The 16,507-nt window shown below is 30.7% G+C and overlaps 2 protein-coding genes across 7 annotated transcripts in view; one reads left to right on the top strand and one right to left on the bottom strand.

Moving 5' to 3' along the window:
* The window catches only part of LOC134693921 (alsin-like), a 64,655-nt gene that overhangs the window by 10,311 nt on the left and 37,837 nt on the right, over nucleotides 1–16,507 (top strand). For 3 of the 4 annotated variants that reach the window (XM_063554858.1, XM_063554859.1, XM_063554861.1), the window contains 3 exons: nucleotides 5,528–5,617; nucleotides 6,178–6,264; nucleotides 16,098–16,345. In XM_063554858.1, coding sequence (XP_063410928.1) covers nucleotides 5,610–5,617; nucleotides 6,178–6,264; nucleotides 16,098–16,345 — 343 coding nt within the window. In that variant the 5' untranslated portion in view covers nucleotides 5,528–5,609. The remainder of the gene's footprint in view (nucleotides 1–5,527; nucleotides 5,618–6,177; nucleotides 6,265–16,097; nucleotides 16,346–16,507) is intronic. The other variant, XM_063554860.1, reaches the window with a different exon arrangement.
* Nucleotides 53–8,895, bottom strand: LOC134693923 (uncharacterized). 3 transcript variants are annotated; one of them, XM_063554864.1, is made up of 2 exons: nucleotides 8,767–8,895; nucleotides 53–1,911 (listed from the first exon to the last, which is right to left on the bottom strand). In XM_063554864.1, the coding sequence occupies exon 2, from the start codon at nucleotides 1,883–1,885 to the stop codon at nucleotides 164–166; it is 1,722 nt and encodes a 573-aa protein (XP_063410934.1). In that variant the 5' UTR covers nucleotides 1,886–1,911; nucleotides 8,767–8,895; the 3' UTR covers nucleotides 53–163. The 3 variants fall into 3 exon arrangements, with proteins under 3 accessions (XP_063410934.1, XP_063410933.1, XP_063410935.1); XM_063554863.1 differs by lacking the exon at nucleotides 8,767–8,895 and adding an exon at nucleotides 7,986–8,131; XM_063554865.1 differs by lacking the exon at nucleotides 8,767–8,895 and adding an exon at nucleotides 3,507–3,590.

Raw genomic sequence — 16,507 nt, 5'->3', positions numbered from 1 at the left:
AAGTCGAACACTTTGACCTTGATAGTAAATAATTAAGAATGTGAGAAGAATATAAATTATTATAAATAATATTTTATTTTATGTGGATAATACTGCTGAATAAATTACAGTGTAACAAATCATAATAATGTAATTCCATTTCTATTGAAAGTTTTCACAGGGTTTACCGAATTCCATCATTTCCAAAACAGCAAAGTAATCCAGCGCATCCTTCATGTGAAAACTTTGAATGAACATGAGGTCCCTGTTCTCCTGCTAAGGAGATTTTGCTATCTCCATTCCTGTTGAAATGAGGGAATCGTACTGGCCGATTGAAATTAGGTACAGAATTGTATTTTTCTAAGTTCGAAGAACTTGTTGCAGGTCCTATACTTATAGGGATTTCCATTGTTAATTTTCCACTGCATAATTTGAATTTAATGCTTAGAAATATTGTATATGTCACATGTAATGTCCGACATCCTGGAAGAATGCTGGGTAAAAATGACACCTGCGTAGGCATGTTTATGTTGTAACTCATTATTTTTTCTTTACTATGTCGTGACTTAACTCCTTGAGGATTTTTTTCCTTGACCGAGATGACAGTGTATGTTTCTCGATACTTATTAGCAAGAACAGTTACTTTTTGAACCAGCTCACAAGAAATACTTTTGATTTTACGGGCATATTTGTTTTGAGTCTCTAGATGTACAATGATGTTGTCACCTGCTAAGTAGCATGTGCGATCTAGACTCATATCTATTATTGCAACTCCCGAACACGATAATTGAATGTCTTCAGTATGAATAATCGGCATAAGGCCCATGGGTACAGAATGAATATCAAATGGCCTTCGTACTGTAAAATTAAGTCTCCTTGATAGGAGCACCTTTACTAGAGTATTCAAAGAATGATTGCTTCTTGCTGAAGTGGATCCTACTTCGTCACAAATTCTTACTTTCAGCATATATGTTATCTCTGTACTAAATCCATTTCTATTGTCATCGTATTGAACTGTTGATGGTATTCCAGACGGCAGCAAAAAGCGAAAGCTTGATACATAATGTCCAGGGGTTATGAGTGAAGTCCACCTTCCATCTGGTGTCCCCACCATATATTTTCTTTTACACAGGAATTTGTCAACTTTTGTTTTTTTAATCTTTGTTATATTATTAACAGTAGTGATAGCACAGTGTCCGATAACTTGAAATTCAATGAATCGTATTTCTAAATTTCGTGCAACGTCATAAACAACACGACCAGAAATCTCCTCCCCGGGGGAATATCTATGATTGATATGTTTATCAACTTCTATTCCAAAATGGTGGACTAATTGTTCCTTGCGTTCAGTTCCCCCTCGTCTAAAAGCGAGTGTTCCTGGTCTAGGAGTATGACCATGTGGTAGATGTCCATTAGGAAGTGCACCATTCCAAGATTTATAAGCAGGTTGATTACGTCTTCCAGTCAATGTGCCCATAGAAGATGGCAGCCCCCTTATGGTGCCCTCATGTCCAGGGTGATAACTTGTAGTTGGCACACTTCCAACCAACGATGGTGCTCCTCTAGACCTAGTTGTACCATGTCCAGAAATCATAGATGGGGCTCCTCTGAGGGAGTTATGTGACTTTGGTGAGGATTTGTTTGTATTATCTTCGGGAACTGTGATATATTTTGCAAACTTCCCTTTTGAGCCACCATCTCTGTATTTAGCAGCTCTGGGACTTATTTGTTGTCCACCATTTGTGTTATTTTGGCGATAGCGAGTTTTTTCATCACTAGTGTCCAATCCAGTTAGGTCTAATTCTATCTTTTCAATGTCATCGGTCAGGTCCATTGTTTGTCCCACTGGACTTACACTCCCCTGGGTCTCTACAAGACTAGTATCCTTGTATTGGCTAGGTCCCATGTTTCTTTATGGAATTTAAAGTCCATCTGGAAAAAAAGAAACAAGTTTATTTCTGAACACAAATTCTTAAACCTAAAGATATTCTTTTATCAGCTAAACCAATTTTTTTTTGCACTTAAAATACCTTACTATTAAATTTTCAGTTTTGAAGTGGTTTAGATTTATTTTCGTCTGTTCTTATTTTTGTGGGTTTTTGATTTCATGGTTTTGCCAAAGTCTGCATTATACAAATCTTTATCTTTAAGTTAAACATTTAAATTTGTGGTTGACAGCTAAACCTACCCAAAAAATAAGAGAATTGGAATTCCTCAAATCATAAATTATAATTCACAGTACCTGAGTACGTACATTTGTACCCGGTAAACGTTTATATAAATTGAGCAAAAGGTCTAGTCTGCATCTAACTGTTAAGTGGTTTAAATTCAAATGCTTTGTCAAACTTTCCTTCTGTTTATGATTATTTTGTATGAGATTAAACTTTAAAAAGTACATAAAGGTGACAGAAAGTAAAATAAAAGTCAAAAGTATATGCCACTATTTTCTTCTCCTTTTATAGTAGCTTATTATCCCCTCAAACTTTAATTTGTTGTTCGGTTTCCAAGTCATTAATTTTTATGGCCTATTTTTCTCAACCGTACGAAAAACATAATTTTTTTTAATTTCACATTCCAAGCCAAAGTTTGCTTCGTGAACCCTCTAATGTTCTTTAGATGGATAAATGCGGTTAAATACGGTTGAGGCATTTATTTGTGAGAACCTAATTTCAGTAATTGTTATTTTAGCTTGTCAGAAACTTTATTTCACTACAAACAAATTATTCAAACTTTGAGTTTATCCATTTTTAATTACATTTTTTTAATGAAACTAAAATAAACATTTTGAGTAGATAGAACTGTTTAGTTTATCCTGTTATCCTTTTCATTCAGAAAATCTAATATATGTAAACAGGATTATAGACGGCACAATTGAAGGTTTAAATTGCACTTTTTAAGCCAGGCTAACGAATTCTTAAAATATGATTGACTGCATTTTACATTTATTTTATTGATTATTGTATAAAAAAGAAGATGTGGTATGATTGCCGATGAGGCAACTCTCCACATGATATCAAATGACACAGACGTTAAAAAATTTATAGGTCACTGTATGGCCTTCATCAATGAGCAAAGCCAATACAGCATAGTCAGCTATAAAAGACCCCAAAATGACAAATTTAAGACAATTGAAATAAGAAAAATAAGAACAAAATCTATGTACCAAATTGGTACATATGTAAAATATATATTCACAGCAAAAACCAATCCTGAAATACATTTATTTAGAACTTAAATAAAATAAGTATTAAAAAATATTTGGATTCATGCTGGGCAATAGTTTGTTATTTAAAGACTGTAGAAAAAAACCAGCAATGTTACAGAGAATTAAAGTTAAGCTTATGTCCTTAAAATATGGAAGCAGGAAATAAATTGTAAACTACTTATCCTAAAAAATAAAAATTAAATGACAAATATTTATTTGACTAAATATCATTCAATAATAGAATTAAAATATTATCAATTCATTTCTACTCAAGTAGAACTAACATTAGTATTAGGTAAAATTAAAAGAAAGTCATGCATACCGTTAGAAGGTTGTATATATAATCTGCTTTAGCTAATTGAAAATATGTAAATATGTGTGTGCACCTGTATGCAGGAGACTATGATGTCATGCATCACCTATTACAAGTCATTTTGTCCTTGACGTAAAATGTTTTTTCTGTGAAAACATGTTTTTGCATTTTTAATGAAGTTTGAACTGCCATAGAGATACATTATTCATCATTAAATGGGAATTTGGCTGTGGGTTTCAACTGCTAGGGGAGAATTCATTTTTCATCTTTATATGCATGGGCATTTGGCTGTGGGAGAAATCACATGACAGCTAAGTTTCTGTGATGTTTGTTATTGTATTGATCATGTATAATGATAGAAATATTAGAGAGAGTTAAAAGTTCTTGAAAAACTTAGATAGTTTAACCTTGATTGTCACATATTTAGGGGTCTAATTAGGGCTCTTCATGTCTAAATGCTTTAGTTGTAAGGCCCTTTGTCTCTTTTCTGTATTTCTTTTAGCCATTATTCCCCATTCTTAATTTTTGCATTTTTTTTTAATATCTTTAATATCTACTTTTTACAGACCAGACCCTTATTGTAGATTAAGTGTCTTTCCAAAGTCACAACTAGGGTCATCAGTTGTTGTTTTTGTTTAAATAACACATATACTCCACAACAAAATAAACATTTAAAGGTTACCTTATACATTGTATAATGATACAATGTACAAGAAGATGTGGTATGAGTGTCAACGAGACAATTCTCCATCCAAGTCCAATTTGTAAAAATAAACCTTTAAAGGTCAAAGTAAGGTCTTAAACACAGAACCTTGGCTCACATCGAACAGCACGTGTTTTTTTTAAAACTGACAAACAACCAACAATATGAAAATGTCTAAATTAACACAAATGTATAGACAAGTTGTTAACAAATTCATTGAGAAAAAAAAATGTAGATACCATTGCAGCAACAAGCACTGAAGAATTTATGAACCTTTTGAACTGGAACATTCAATTCATAGAAAATCAAGCTTCAAATCCCAAATTGACACTAATTTTTAGAGGAAAAAGCTGTAAGGTTTATCTAAAATTGCACCCATTTTATCTGAAATTTTACTTTTCTGTTCTTTGATGTCTTTGAACATGTTGAAGGTTACAAAATAATCCAAAAAAATTTGACAAAAAAAGTTGGACATTTTAATTGTAAGTTTGAACTTGGCATCTAACTACCGACATATATTTTAACTGCTTAGGTAAGCAATTATTCCATGGCAGCATCACAGTATCATTAATTATGAATGTGACTAATTATTGACCAATTTCTTTTCATTGAAATTGTAACATATCGTTTTCAATTCTTCCCTTCTTTTTAACAGAACTAGTTATTTTCCCACGATAAATAATTTAAAAATTTCGACAGAATTACAGATTGGTTTTACGACAAAACGAAATCTACCTGATAATTATTGGTTTAAACTTGATCTTTGCCTTGTTTGCAACATTGTACATTTGACTTATGTCATTATATCCCATACTGTGGATTCATCATTCTTTTGGGGGTATACTTATTATAAAATTTGTCATGAACTTGATGGGTATAGATAGTTGAACAATGATTTTGAAAATGCAGCAATGTTCAGCTTTTTTATGATACGAAATTTGTTAAACAACAAAATAAAATATCAATCAATTACAACTTTTAACAAATGCCCCAAAAAATTGAACTGAGGAAAACAAACTAGAAAAGTTATTGTTCAAAGAAAAGTATCAAAGTTCTTTGGATTCTAAATGTTTATTGTCTTGAAGAATTATTATACACTAAACAAGTGAGTAAACATTTGGGGCTACTATATAGATCATGGCCTTTTAAATGCTGGAACGAGAAACATATGAAGACCATTTTACCCCACTTATAATTTTTCTCTCAAATAGTAATGTGAACTGAATTATTCTGGAACTTGAATATTTAAGAATCTGTATGATCTACATGCAATTTGATTTATCACCATGTTTTTTTTATCTGCTTAAAATCACCTCTTTTTTTGCAGTGTGAAACCTGATATGTTTTAAAGAATAAGATGAAGAAATACAGAAAATTGGTGCCATAGAAAGTTGAACAATTTACAGAAAATGTCTAGGTATATTTATATGAAAAGTACTCCCCCCCCAAAAAAAACCACCACACACACAGTAGTATAGAAAAAGCACTGCTCATGTATTTTTTCTTTGATTGTACATATACCATTATACAGTTCTTTATAATAAAATGCAAAAGTAACATTTGAACATGAATGTTACACATCTTCTGATAGGCTAAAATTGTTTGGTATATCAGCTCATACATATAATATTGTCATGTGACCCTGACATCATCAACGTTCTTTTCATGATTTACTCCTTAAAAATGTAATTCAGAATTTAATTGATTTCATAGCATATTGTTTATTCAAAGGATCAGTGTCAAATAAACACATTTCTGTCCATATCCATTACCCTCATTTATTGATTAAGTATTGAAGTGCCCCCCTCCCTTAAAGCGGCATGTTAAATTTTTCGACCTATCATTCCAGTCAACACACTATTGTATTTATTGTAACTAAGTTCTTATCCTGAGCATGCATGAAATAGTTGCCACTGGAAGTATTAGGCAAACATAAACCAATCAATTGATCTAATGAACATATAACTTTTTTTATAGGCCAGTCCACTTTCAAAATCATAGAAAGGTAAACCCTGCTGGCCACCCAAAATGGCCTTTTTTTAAGATCGTAACAACAGAACAGGGGTAAAATACATATTTCCTTCTTTTTACTTTTGTATGCTGTAGATTTATTTATTTCAGAGGGTACCATTTTTTGTGGATTTAGGAAAAATCCTTTTTTCCAGGATTTTGATTTTGTTGATTTCAATAACTTGTACATATACAAGCTTGAAGAAAAATTCATATTTTGTGAAACGTTTAAATTTGGAGTTTCCATATAGATATACTCATGAAATGAAATGAAAATTGGTACCCCATATGCATGAAATAATGAATCCACAATATTGTTCCTTTAATTTTCTAAACTTGTTTAATGAAAAAAAGCCTATAAATGCTGAGGTTATAACCACAAAGTTTTCTAAACTGAAATTCTTAAATTTATTAACTGAGTTTCAAAAAATATTTTAATAATGTGCATTTAACATGCTTAACTTTGATCACTTTGAATACAAATACTAGCGTAAAAGGATGTATAAAAATGAAAAATGTCCGTAACAATTTAGTCTATATTTTGATTGAAAATGCAAATGGCTGTGGCTTTCTTTTCAAAACTTTTCTGAATTACTCAATTTTCAATTCAGTTTTATTCAAATCTTCTCAAATATTCCTGCGTCTGCTTGAATTTAAAAATCAATAAATCAGTAACCTTCCATCTTCCCACTGTTCAAATTTTTATGCTTCACATATCATAAAACCAATGCAGTGAAATATTCAATAGAAGTTTTAGGAGAACAATTGAACAAGATAAAGATCATTCCATAAATATTGAAAACTGAATTAAAATCTTTTTTAAATCTATTTAGCATTAAATTGAATTTATATCTCTTTTTGTTATAAATTATTTATAATATTAGTTTTCAAAATCAATATGTGGCTTTATGTGTAACGGAACATGCATATTCAATAATTTGTAGCATAGAATGTATATTAATATACAAATCTTTTTCAAATCTATTAAGCATGAAATTGAATATCTCATTTTTGTTTTGTTAACTTGTAATGAATTAATTTTCAAACTCAATATGTGTAATGGTACAGAAAATTATTTTTTACTCATTTAATAATTTATAACATGTGAAGGAAGATATATAGTATACTACAAAAATATACTATAATGTATGCCTCAAGTTAATATATTTAAAAATTGATGTCCATAAACTCGCGTTACAATATGCTAACAAATATTTAGAAAATTCTCATGAAGTGATTGTCGTTAGACCATTGGTGATTGCAAGTCACTTAACTTTTTAAATTTATTGAATATTTGAACATACAGTAGCACACTTTACCCCCTCTATTGGATTAAATATGATAATGGTGTCAACAGTGATGGATGGTTAAAAGTGTCAAGAGACATGCATTTTTCTAGCTAGATTTTTATTGTGCTGGTTCACAAGGTTACAGCAAATACTTTGCATTTCTCAAGTCTTTGAATTGTTTGACAGGGGCTGAGGGCCGGTGTTTAAACTGCATTTGAAACTAAATTTGAAAACATAAAATCTTGAGAAATGAATTCTACTTTATTACTAGCATGACTTGTAAGTAATGAAAAGTGTCGAAAATATCATCAATTCTTATTGGAATATTTAGTTTTCTAAGAGTAAAGGAGTGTCTCTGCACAATACAAAATAAATTTTTGAAATCTCAATGGTGAAAAAAGCCTTATAAAGTTCGGTCATTTTAAAAAACAACAATCGTAAATTATATAGATTTTTTAGAAATAGAAATTTTAAGAATTTACTTACATGTAGACGTATATAAATTTCACATTTTGACACTTATCCAGATTTACAAATCATAACAAATACATAATCCAACAAGATCATGTAGTAGTATAGCGATCTTTTGAAATTGTGTTTAAAATCATTCAAGCCAAGTTCTCAAATGAAATGTCGCCACGATTCAGTAGTTTTAAAAGAACAATTAGCATAACAGGTAAAAATAAATAAACACTGCTATCTTCAAATCAGAGTTAGAGGGGTACAAATATATTTGTTTGTAAATAGCTATATGTTTCTTTAATTGAAAAACAAATTGAAGATAAGATTTTAAAGGGGTATTTGGAAAACTTGTTATTCTTTTATGAATTTTTAGATATAACATATTAAAGAAACTTGTCGATGATTTTTGTTTCTTTTTATAAAAACTAAAAGAAAGTTAGCATGAAGCTATAAATTTTTCATAAACGGAGGGTGCAATTCTCGTTTAAAAAAGTGTTTTCATGGTTTTTTTTATCATTCCTTTGGGTTTGGATTTTTTTTGGTTTTTTTATCAGTGGAGGGGGTGGGGAGTTGGATGTTAGAAAATATCTCAAGTTTACAGTGGCATATTGAAACTATGGCTTTGAACAATTAGAAATCAATTTCTATTTTTCTGTTGTTAATTAAACTTTTAAAAGCCTTAAACATTTCCAATGACAGTCATTTATATTTTAATTAGTATTATAATACATTTTTTTTTGTAGATAAAAATCTAAAAACTGATTGGAAAAAAAAAAGAAAGTGCAGACATTGAAATTACACTTACCTAAATTATGTATTGCTTTAAATATTCCTTCAAAACATAGAACAAACGTTCACCCCACCTCAGTACACAAGTGTCCGACAAATCAGCTTGTTTGGTTCATTCTATTGTTTGTGTGTATTAAGGGGTGTATTTGTTGAAATGTTTTGATAGAACGGTATTTAAAGGTCTTGCATGTCTATTGTTATATAAACCGATTAGTAGGTCGATGGTCCATTTCTTAAAAAGGTGTTATGAAAAAAGAAGTAATTGTTTATTATATGTAGGTCAATGTATTTCTGTTATTTCAAATTAATATGTAAATAAATATTGGTAAGGTGAATTAGGCAACATAGAGGCTAAAAGTAGCTGCAAATTTCAAAAGCAATTTGTCTATCATGCAATACTTTATGTATACTAACTAAAGGTCTGCAGTATTTTTAAAGAAATGAGGATGGTGATAATTAAAGAAAAAAGTAATCAAATAACAATTTCAGAATGATAAAAATACACAAATATATTTCTCCTAAATTTATTGATATAATTAAAAATAAAAAAATGTATAAAACGTTTTGCATCACTACAGGTGTGCAGACAACTAAAAGGTGTCATAGAAGATTTTTTTCTATCAACAAAAAAATAGTCAGCTGCCTCAGTTGTGTGAGTTTCTGTCAGGTTGTGCCGTTATATTATGTATGCATAATAGTTGAATTTTCCAAAATCAGAATTTTGTGGTGATATTTATTCTCCCTTTATTTTCATTTTGGTTCATTATTATATGTCCAGAACATAGCTTAAGGATGTAATTAGGTGAGGTTAGGTCAAAATTTATACTATAAGCTGGTAGAGCATCAATTGAGGATAAAAATAAGATAAAAATATTGATGGGCAATGGACCTTCTTTTCGATATATTTCGGATTTGAAATATGGCGGGAAAAGACTGACTTTTACCTTATATTTGCATAGGTATTATTGGGTCTCAAAACAAAAGAAAGAAAATTAAGAATCTTCTAAAATTTTGGTAAATGACCTTTCATGAGGTATTTAATCTTATATGAAAAAATAAATGGGTGTTATGGGGCAAAATATTTTTCATTATGTTGTATGGAAAAACACAAAGGAGTCTGAACATTTTACACAAATTCCAAAACCTCACCAAAGTACATCCTTATAAGTACAATTTGATCAATTATTGTCAAAATATTTTCAGATGCATAGAAAAAAGTCATGTGATGCTACTAAATTTATCACATTGAAAACAACAGCTATCACTGAAATCTTCTATGAGAGACATGTATCACCTTTCAAATATTCAGTCAGACTTTAATGTCAATTACATTGTTAACAAGCCTTTTCAGACCATTTACAGCATCTTATCAAGATAGACCCTGGGCCAGTCTCAGATCAATATATTGATACCTTTATCATAAAGCAATCCAATAGAGACCTATGGTATATTTATGACTTGAGGGCTTTTTTATGTAATGGCTCAGATTTTAAACACAGATAATGATAATAATGTATGTTCAAGGTGAACTATTTTGAACTTATAAGTACACCAATGTTAATTTCATCTTCTTCAAAGGGTACCAATTTTCTTGGATTGAGGTGCATGTTGATGATTTTTTTTAATTCATTGATAGCCTTGGCAAAGTGTGCATACTATAGGTATATAAAAAAAGAAGATTTGGTATGATAATTGATTGCCAATGAGACAACTCTCCACAAGAGACCAAAATGACATAAAACAGTATGAGAAATAGAACATTACTGTGGATTCATATATTTTCGTGGGTATCAATTTTCGTGGATTGCTGAAAACTTGCATATTTGTGGATATTGGATTTTGGGTTTTGTCAATCTCTGTATACAAAGCCTATTGAAAAGATGATTTTTGTTGAACATTTGATTTCGTGGTTCCATTGTTCCAACGAAATCCACAAAATTGGTATCCAACGAATAATAATGAATCCACAGTAATCATGAAAATGAAATATGTAGACAGCTCTCTCTCTCACAAGCAAAAAACCCCTAACTGTAAAAATAGTCTATAATGTTTTATACATCATTTCCTCATTTATATATGGAGAAAGATTCTGTTAAGTTTTAAACTTATTGTTGAAGTCGAACTTAAATTATGCTCCTCTTTAAATTACAAATCTTTAAAATATTTACAAAATGTTGTTGACTAAGTATTACTGTGAAAGGAAATATGCAGTTAATATTGAACTACTATTTGCCATCCTTCACACATGATTTGTATTCAATACATGTTTTCACAAATGAATAAAGTCAATATAAGCTAGTATTAACCAATTATACTGTCTGTGTCAATATCGTTTACAGTAAAACATGTATTTTATTTTGTGAATTTAATTCTATAGACAAATATTAAAACAGAGATGTTAGACAGAAGTTAGGCCAGAAGCCAGAATGTCTCTGAGGGGGTCATTCAGGGTCATGACATGATGACTTTGATAGTTACAACTTCAATTTGAATGTCAGATTCTTGACTTTTATTAGTCGTTAATGGGCATGATTTTCTTGCTGTGCTGAAGACCCATTGGTGGCCATCATCATGACTGTTTTCTGCTCTTTGGTTGGGGTGTTATCTCTTTAACACATTCCCCATTAATTTCCATTTTCCATTTTATTTAATGGATATGTTTGCATATTAGGGAGGGTCATCTGAAAGCTCATGGCCAGTGGCGGATACAGAACTTTTTCTAAGGGAAAGGGGGGGGGGGGGGGGGCATTGACTGATGTTGGGAATAGAGGTCACTGAAAGAGAACCCGACAATAGAGGGAAAAAAAACGAAACAAAAAAATCCCCAAATCCAACAATGATCTTAATCAATAGTCACATCATGTTACTAACATGACATTTAAACATTTATTTGTCAAACAAACAAATAATTGCAAAATGCTGACTTCAGTTCTCTAGACATAATTAAAAAGCAGATGTTGGCTATATATGCACTAAAATCAATGATACAGCACCCAACAATATAGAAGAAAGAAACACCAAAAAAATATCTTTATTTATAATAGGCCAACACATTCTTCATTATTATGAGGATGGGTTGACATGCATGCAGAGTATATCTGTGTTATATCAGATTAACCACATATAAGTAGAATATACACATATTTCTAGAAGAAATGAGCAAAAAATTATGTGTCAAATTAAATGAAATATTGGAAAATGTTGACTCTTAAACTTTCTTCACATTAATAAAAAGCAGCCTTAATTATCAGGAACTAATAGATCCTTTGAGACCATATATGACTCTATGGGTAGATTAAGTTGACAGAAGACTACATTTAATGGTTTAGAATAACCATTTTGTACAGGACATTAATATATAATTTTCAAAATTAAAGAAACCAAAAAACACACTGAATTGCTTTATATTATAAGATTTATTTAATCTTACACAAAAGGAAAGACTCTATTTGTTACAAAATTTGTCCCCAGGAGAGAAATAAAAACACTGCAAGTACTGTTAAATAAATATTAAAATCACGTTTCATTTGCTTCATTTTAATCAAATTTAAATAGAAGTGTCAATCAAATTAGAGTTTAAATAAATATCGAATTTCTTATGTTAATCGACATGCATTGCATTGATTGAATAAACTTAAGTTTGTCTGCATTGGCTCATCATATATTCTCAAAACATGCAAAACAAATTATTGTAATATGATATGAATTAAGTTAACCAAATGACCAACATTTCATTGTTTAAATTTGTTGATATTGCAAGCTAAGTAATCTTTCCAAGAAATACAAAATTCAGTGATTTACAAGTAGCTAGACATATTTTTATAGACATATGTGTTGCATTCTTGATGTCATATGGTAAATTATTTGGGTTACTGTTGCTGTCTGAATACCCAATATTTCTGTATTTAATTTTTATGCCCCACCTAAGATAGTAGAGGGGCATTATGTTTTCTGGTCTGTGCCTCTGTTCGTCTGTCTGTTCGTTCATTTGTCCGTTCATTCGTTCGTTCGTCCGTTCGTTTGTCCCACTTCAGGTTAAAGTTTTTGGTCAAGGTAGTTTTTGATGAAGTTAAAGTCACATCTACTTGAAACTAAGTACACATGTTCCCTATGATATGATCTTTCTAATTTTAATTCCAAATTAAAGTTTTGACCCCAATTTCATGATCCATTGAACATGTAAAATTATAGTGCGAGTGGGGCATCTGTTTACTATGGACACATTCTTGTTTTTAAATGTACATTTCAGGGCTTTTTATAGCTGATTATTTAGTAAATGGGCTTTGTATTGTTGAAGGCCGTACAGTGACCTATAGTTGTTATTTGTGTCATTTGGTCTCTTGTGAAGAGTTGTCTCATTGAAAATGATACCCCATCTTCTTTTTCATATTGGTGTGCACATTTCTTTAAAAAAAAATACAATTTTAGGTGTCCTATTGTCAAATGCTATTTTTACGCATAATTAAAAATGTTTCCATTTCATTTATTATGAACTGAATGAGTCTAAACAAAAAGAAATATGTGACTTGTTTTAAAGAAGATCAATTTAATGAATAAGAAATGTCACACATTGTTTCATGTCTATAGTTTTATTGATTTTTAAAACATTTTGAAATCAGATAATTGTAAAATAACGACAGGGCATTATTATATTGACTTTTTACACTGTAGGCAGTAAATGATTAAAGAAAATGTATCTCTCTAAATATCTTGAACAATTTGTGTAGGCCGTTATTTAAAAAATCATGTGAATTGTAGAAAAACACATTTATTTCACTTCATATGAACTATCATTGCTTGGCGCAGGTAGACTCAAGATAGAACATACCCTTTAGGAAATTTACCTATTTGAGGTACTCAAATCTAAGACCAATTTATTTAGGAAATCTGCCCAAAAAAGGGGGGCCTGGGCCCCCAGCCCCCATGGTCCTGCCTATACAAAAGGTTGAATTTTTCTTTTGAGGAGGTTGGAGGACTCTCTGTCATAAATTATAATACTCAGTACTCATAATTGAACTTCATAACAAAACTTGTGGTGAAACACCAAATCCAGGGTTTTGATAGATTGAATATCCAGTCTTGAGTATGATAATCATGCTCAAAATCTGTGTGGTTGTGAGGGAGGCCTATCATGATTATCTTCTTTCTCTCAAATTCTACTCTGAATAGGGCTCCGTTTTTGCAAGCAATTGGAGGTTTAAAAGGGCTTTTTGCTCAAACTGTATGTTATATTGATTACCAACCATTTATTGAAACCCTTGCTGCTGTACTGAAGTTCTTACAAAAATAATCTGTCTAATTTGAGCTTGAGCTCTGACCTGTCTGCAATGCCCTTTTTGAATCACTCTCTGTCTTTCAGCACAATATTGTCATATAATTGGTCAAGATTGCACCTAACCTATTTGAAATAGTAATACAATATCTTTAAAAGAAAGGTCTCTTTGAATTTTGTGAAAATTTAAAAGCTTTTAACAAATCTTATAGATGGGTTTATGTGTGGAATGCTTTTATTATAAATTGTTTATTGGTATCAAAAAGTAGCTGTTGGCCACCATTTTTGAAATGGCTGCCAAAATACATTAATGAAATAATACATGTAGAACTTGAATTTAATGAAACTTGATATTTATGTAAAACAATTATCTTGAATTATTTTTTGGTGTCATAAATCTCATAATTAACAAAAAATGATATCATGCATACATGTTTTGTTTTGTTTGCTTCAGTTATAAGTATTAAATTGCTTTTGTGCCTCACAAAATAAATGTGGAAGCAGGCTTTCCAATTATCAATTTTCTGGTTTATTCAAATGAGGCCCTTCCCAACATTTCAGTTTGAAACTTCTTTATGTAGATATAGCATACAGACTTACAAAATTTAGCAATTTACTCAAGAAAGTTATTCAATGGTAATTTTCCAAAATAAGTTAAAGACTACAAAATTGCTGGTTTCCAGGAAAATTAACATTTTTAATTTAAGAAAATGACATGCTCTGATGTGAAGCACCCTATAATTAAGCAATGAAACGTACATAACCGTAAACGTTTTACTGTGAATAAATCTAAAATGTCCCATGCAGAAAATGATAGTAATTTTCTTATGATGCAACACAGCTTAAATTATCTACTTACCAAAATTGTTTCACAGTACGTTTGAAATTGTTCGCCTATCTCATGACTGAGAGCAATAGTGTCAAATGTCTTCAATTAGATTCTACTATTTAAATTCCTCGTTTATATTATTGTCGCAGTTGACTGATTTTAATTCAGTTAATCGTATTAAAGGTCGATGAGAGTATTAGTGGAATATATGAAAACATGTTTATATAGATTATAAATATATTAAAATATTTATTTATGAAGTGCAGAACGATCAGACAATAATCAAATTATCAATTGAAATAAGGCCATGTTATATAAATATTGAATGGCTGATCAAAGGTCAGGTAGATATAATCAGGCCTGTGTGAGGTATTGTTTGTTTCTTGAGATCTTCAGGGTTTATCACTTTAAAAACGGAAAGCAATATTTATTGAAGCACACATAAAGACTTAAATCTTTTGATTGGCAGAACTGTTTGTTAAGATCAAATAAAGTAGTTTGCCCTTAGTATTAAAGGAGCAGACCCCAAATGATGTAAGGTATGAAAGCAGCAGATACCAATTAGGTACTATGGATTCAATATTATTTGTTTGATACCAATTTTTGTGGATTTTGTGGATACAGGTGAACCACTATTTCAAAAATTCAAATGTTCATCAAATTTCAGACTTTTTTTAAGACTTTGTTTACATGCAATGATTGGCATTATTTTTAAACTTTATCACTAAAATGCAAGTGTTTCTCAATTGATGAAAATTGATACCCAAGAAAATAACTGAATCAAACAGTATTTAGGTAGCAGAAACTAATGATTTGAATTTTTAAGGTGCTGCGAGACACAAATTTTATGTATAAAAGCAGGTAATATTTACAACAACAGACACTAATTATGTTATGGCTTTAAACAGCAGATACCACTGTTATGTATTGAAGCAGTTGAAACAACATAGTACATGTATTGTAAAAGCATACAGTCACAAAATTACTGTATTAAATCAGTAGATACAAATTTTATTTATTCAAGCAGAAAACACAAATCTTATGTATTAAAGCACCTGACATCAAATATTATTGTCTGGTTTAACCTTAGCATTGGACTTATAACCTTCTGTGCTAAGAGAAGAGATGATACAATTGTACATGTATTAATTGTTATTATAATGATAATTCATAACTTGTTTTCTTTACTTTACTTGTCAAAAATTCATCATTCAGATTTTAACTTGAAAGACTATTTTTTTTACAGCAAGAAAGAAGAAAAAGATGGCTGCTGTTTTCTGTGGCAGGGTTTCTATGGTAGTGTTGATGTTGTCAACTTTCCAATCTTCAAGGAAAAGGAAGTAAAACAAGTAGCGTTAGGTGGGGACCACTGCCTCTTTTTGACCAAGGATGGCGGTGTCTATGCCTGCGGCCAGAACAATTATGGACAACTGGGGGAGGGTAGCTTAGAGACAAAAGAGACTCATGATCCAGTGTTGGTTGAGAGTCTAACAGGTAGTTAAAGTGTGCATTTATATGCAGAATTTTTATTCTAAAATTTAATAATAAAATTGAGTATGGTAATAGGGAATGTGTGAAAGAGACAACAACCCCGACCAAAGAGCAGAAAACAGCTAAGGCCACCAATTGGTCTTTATCACAGCGAAAAAATCCCAA

This window comes from Mytilus trossulus, chromosome 13 (assembly GCF_036588685.1).
Source record: "Mytilus trossulus isolate FHL-02 chromosome 13, PNRI_Mtr1.1.1.hap1, whole genome shotgun sequence".
Lineage (NCBI taxonomy): Eukaryota > Metazoa > Mollusca > Bivalvia > Mytilida > Mytilidae > Mytilus > Mytilus trossulus.
The sequence above is the reverse complement of the archived record's forward strand: the minus strand, read 5'-3'. Positions and strand labels throughout refer to the sequence as shown.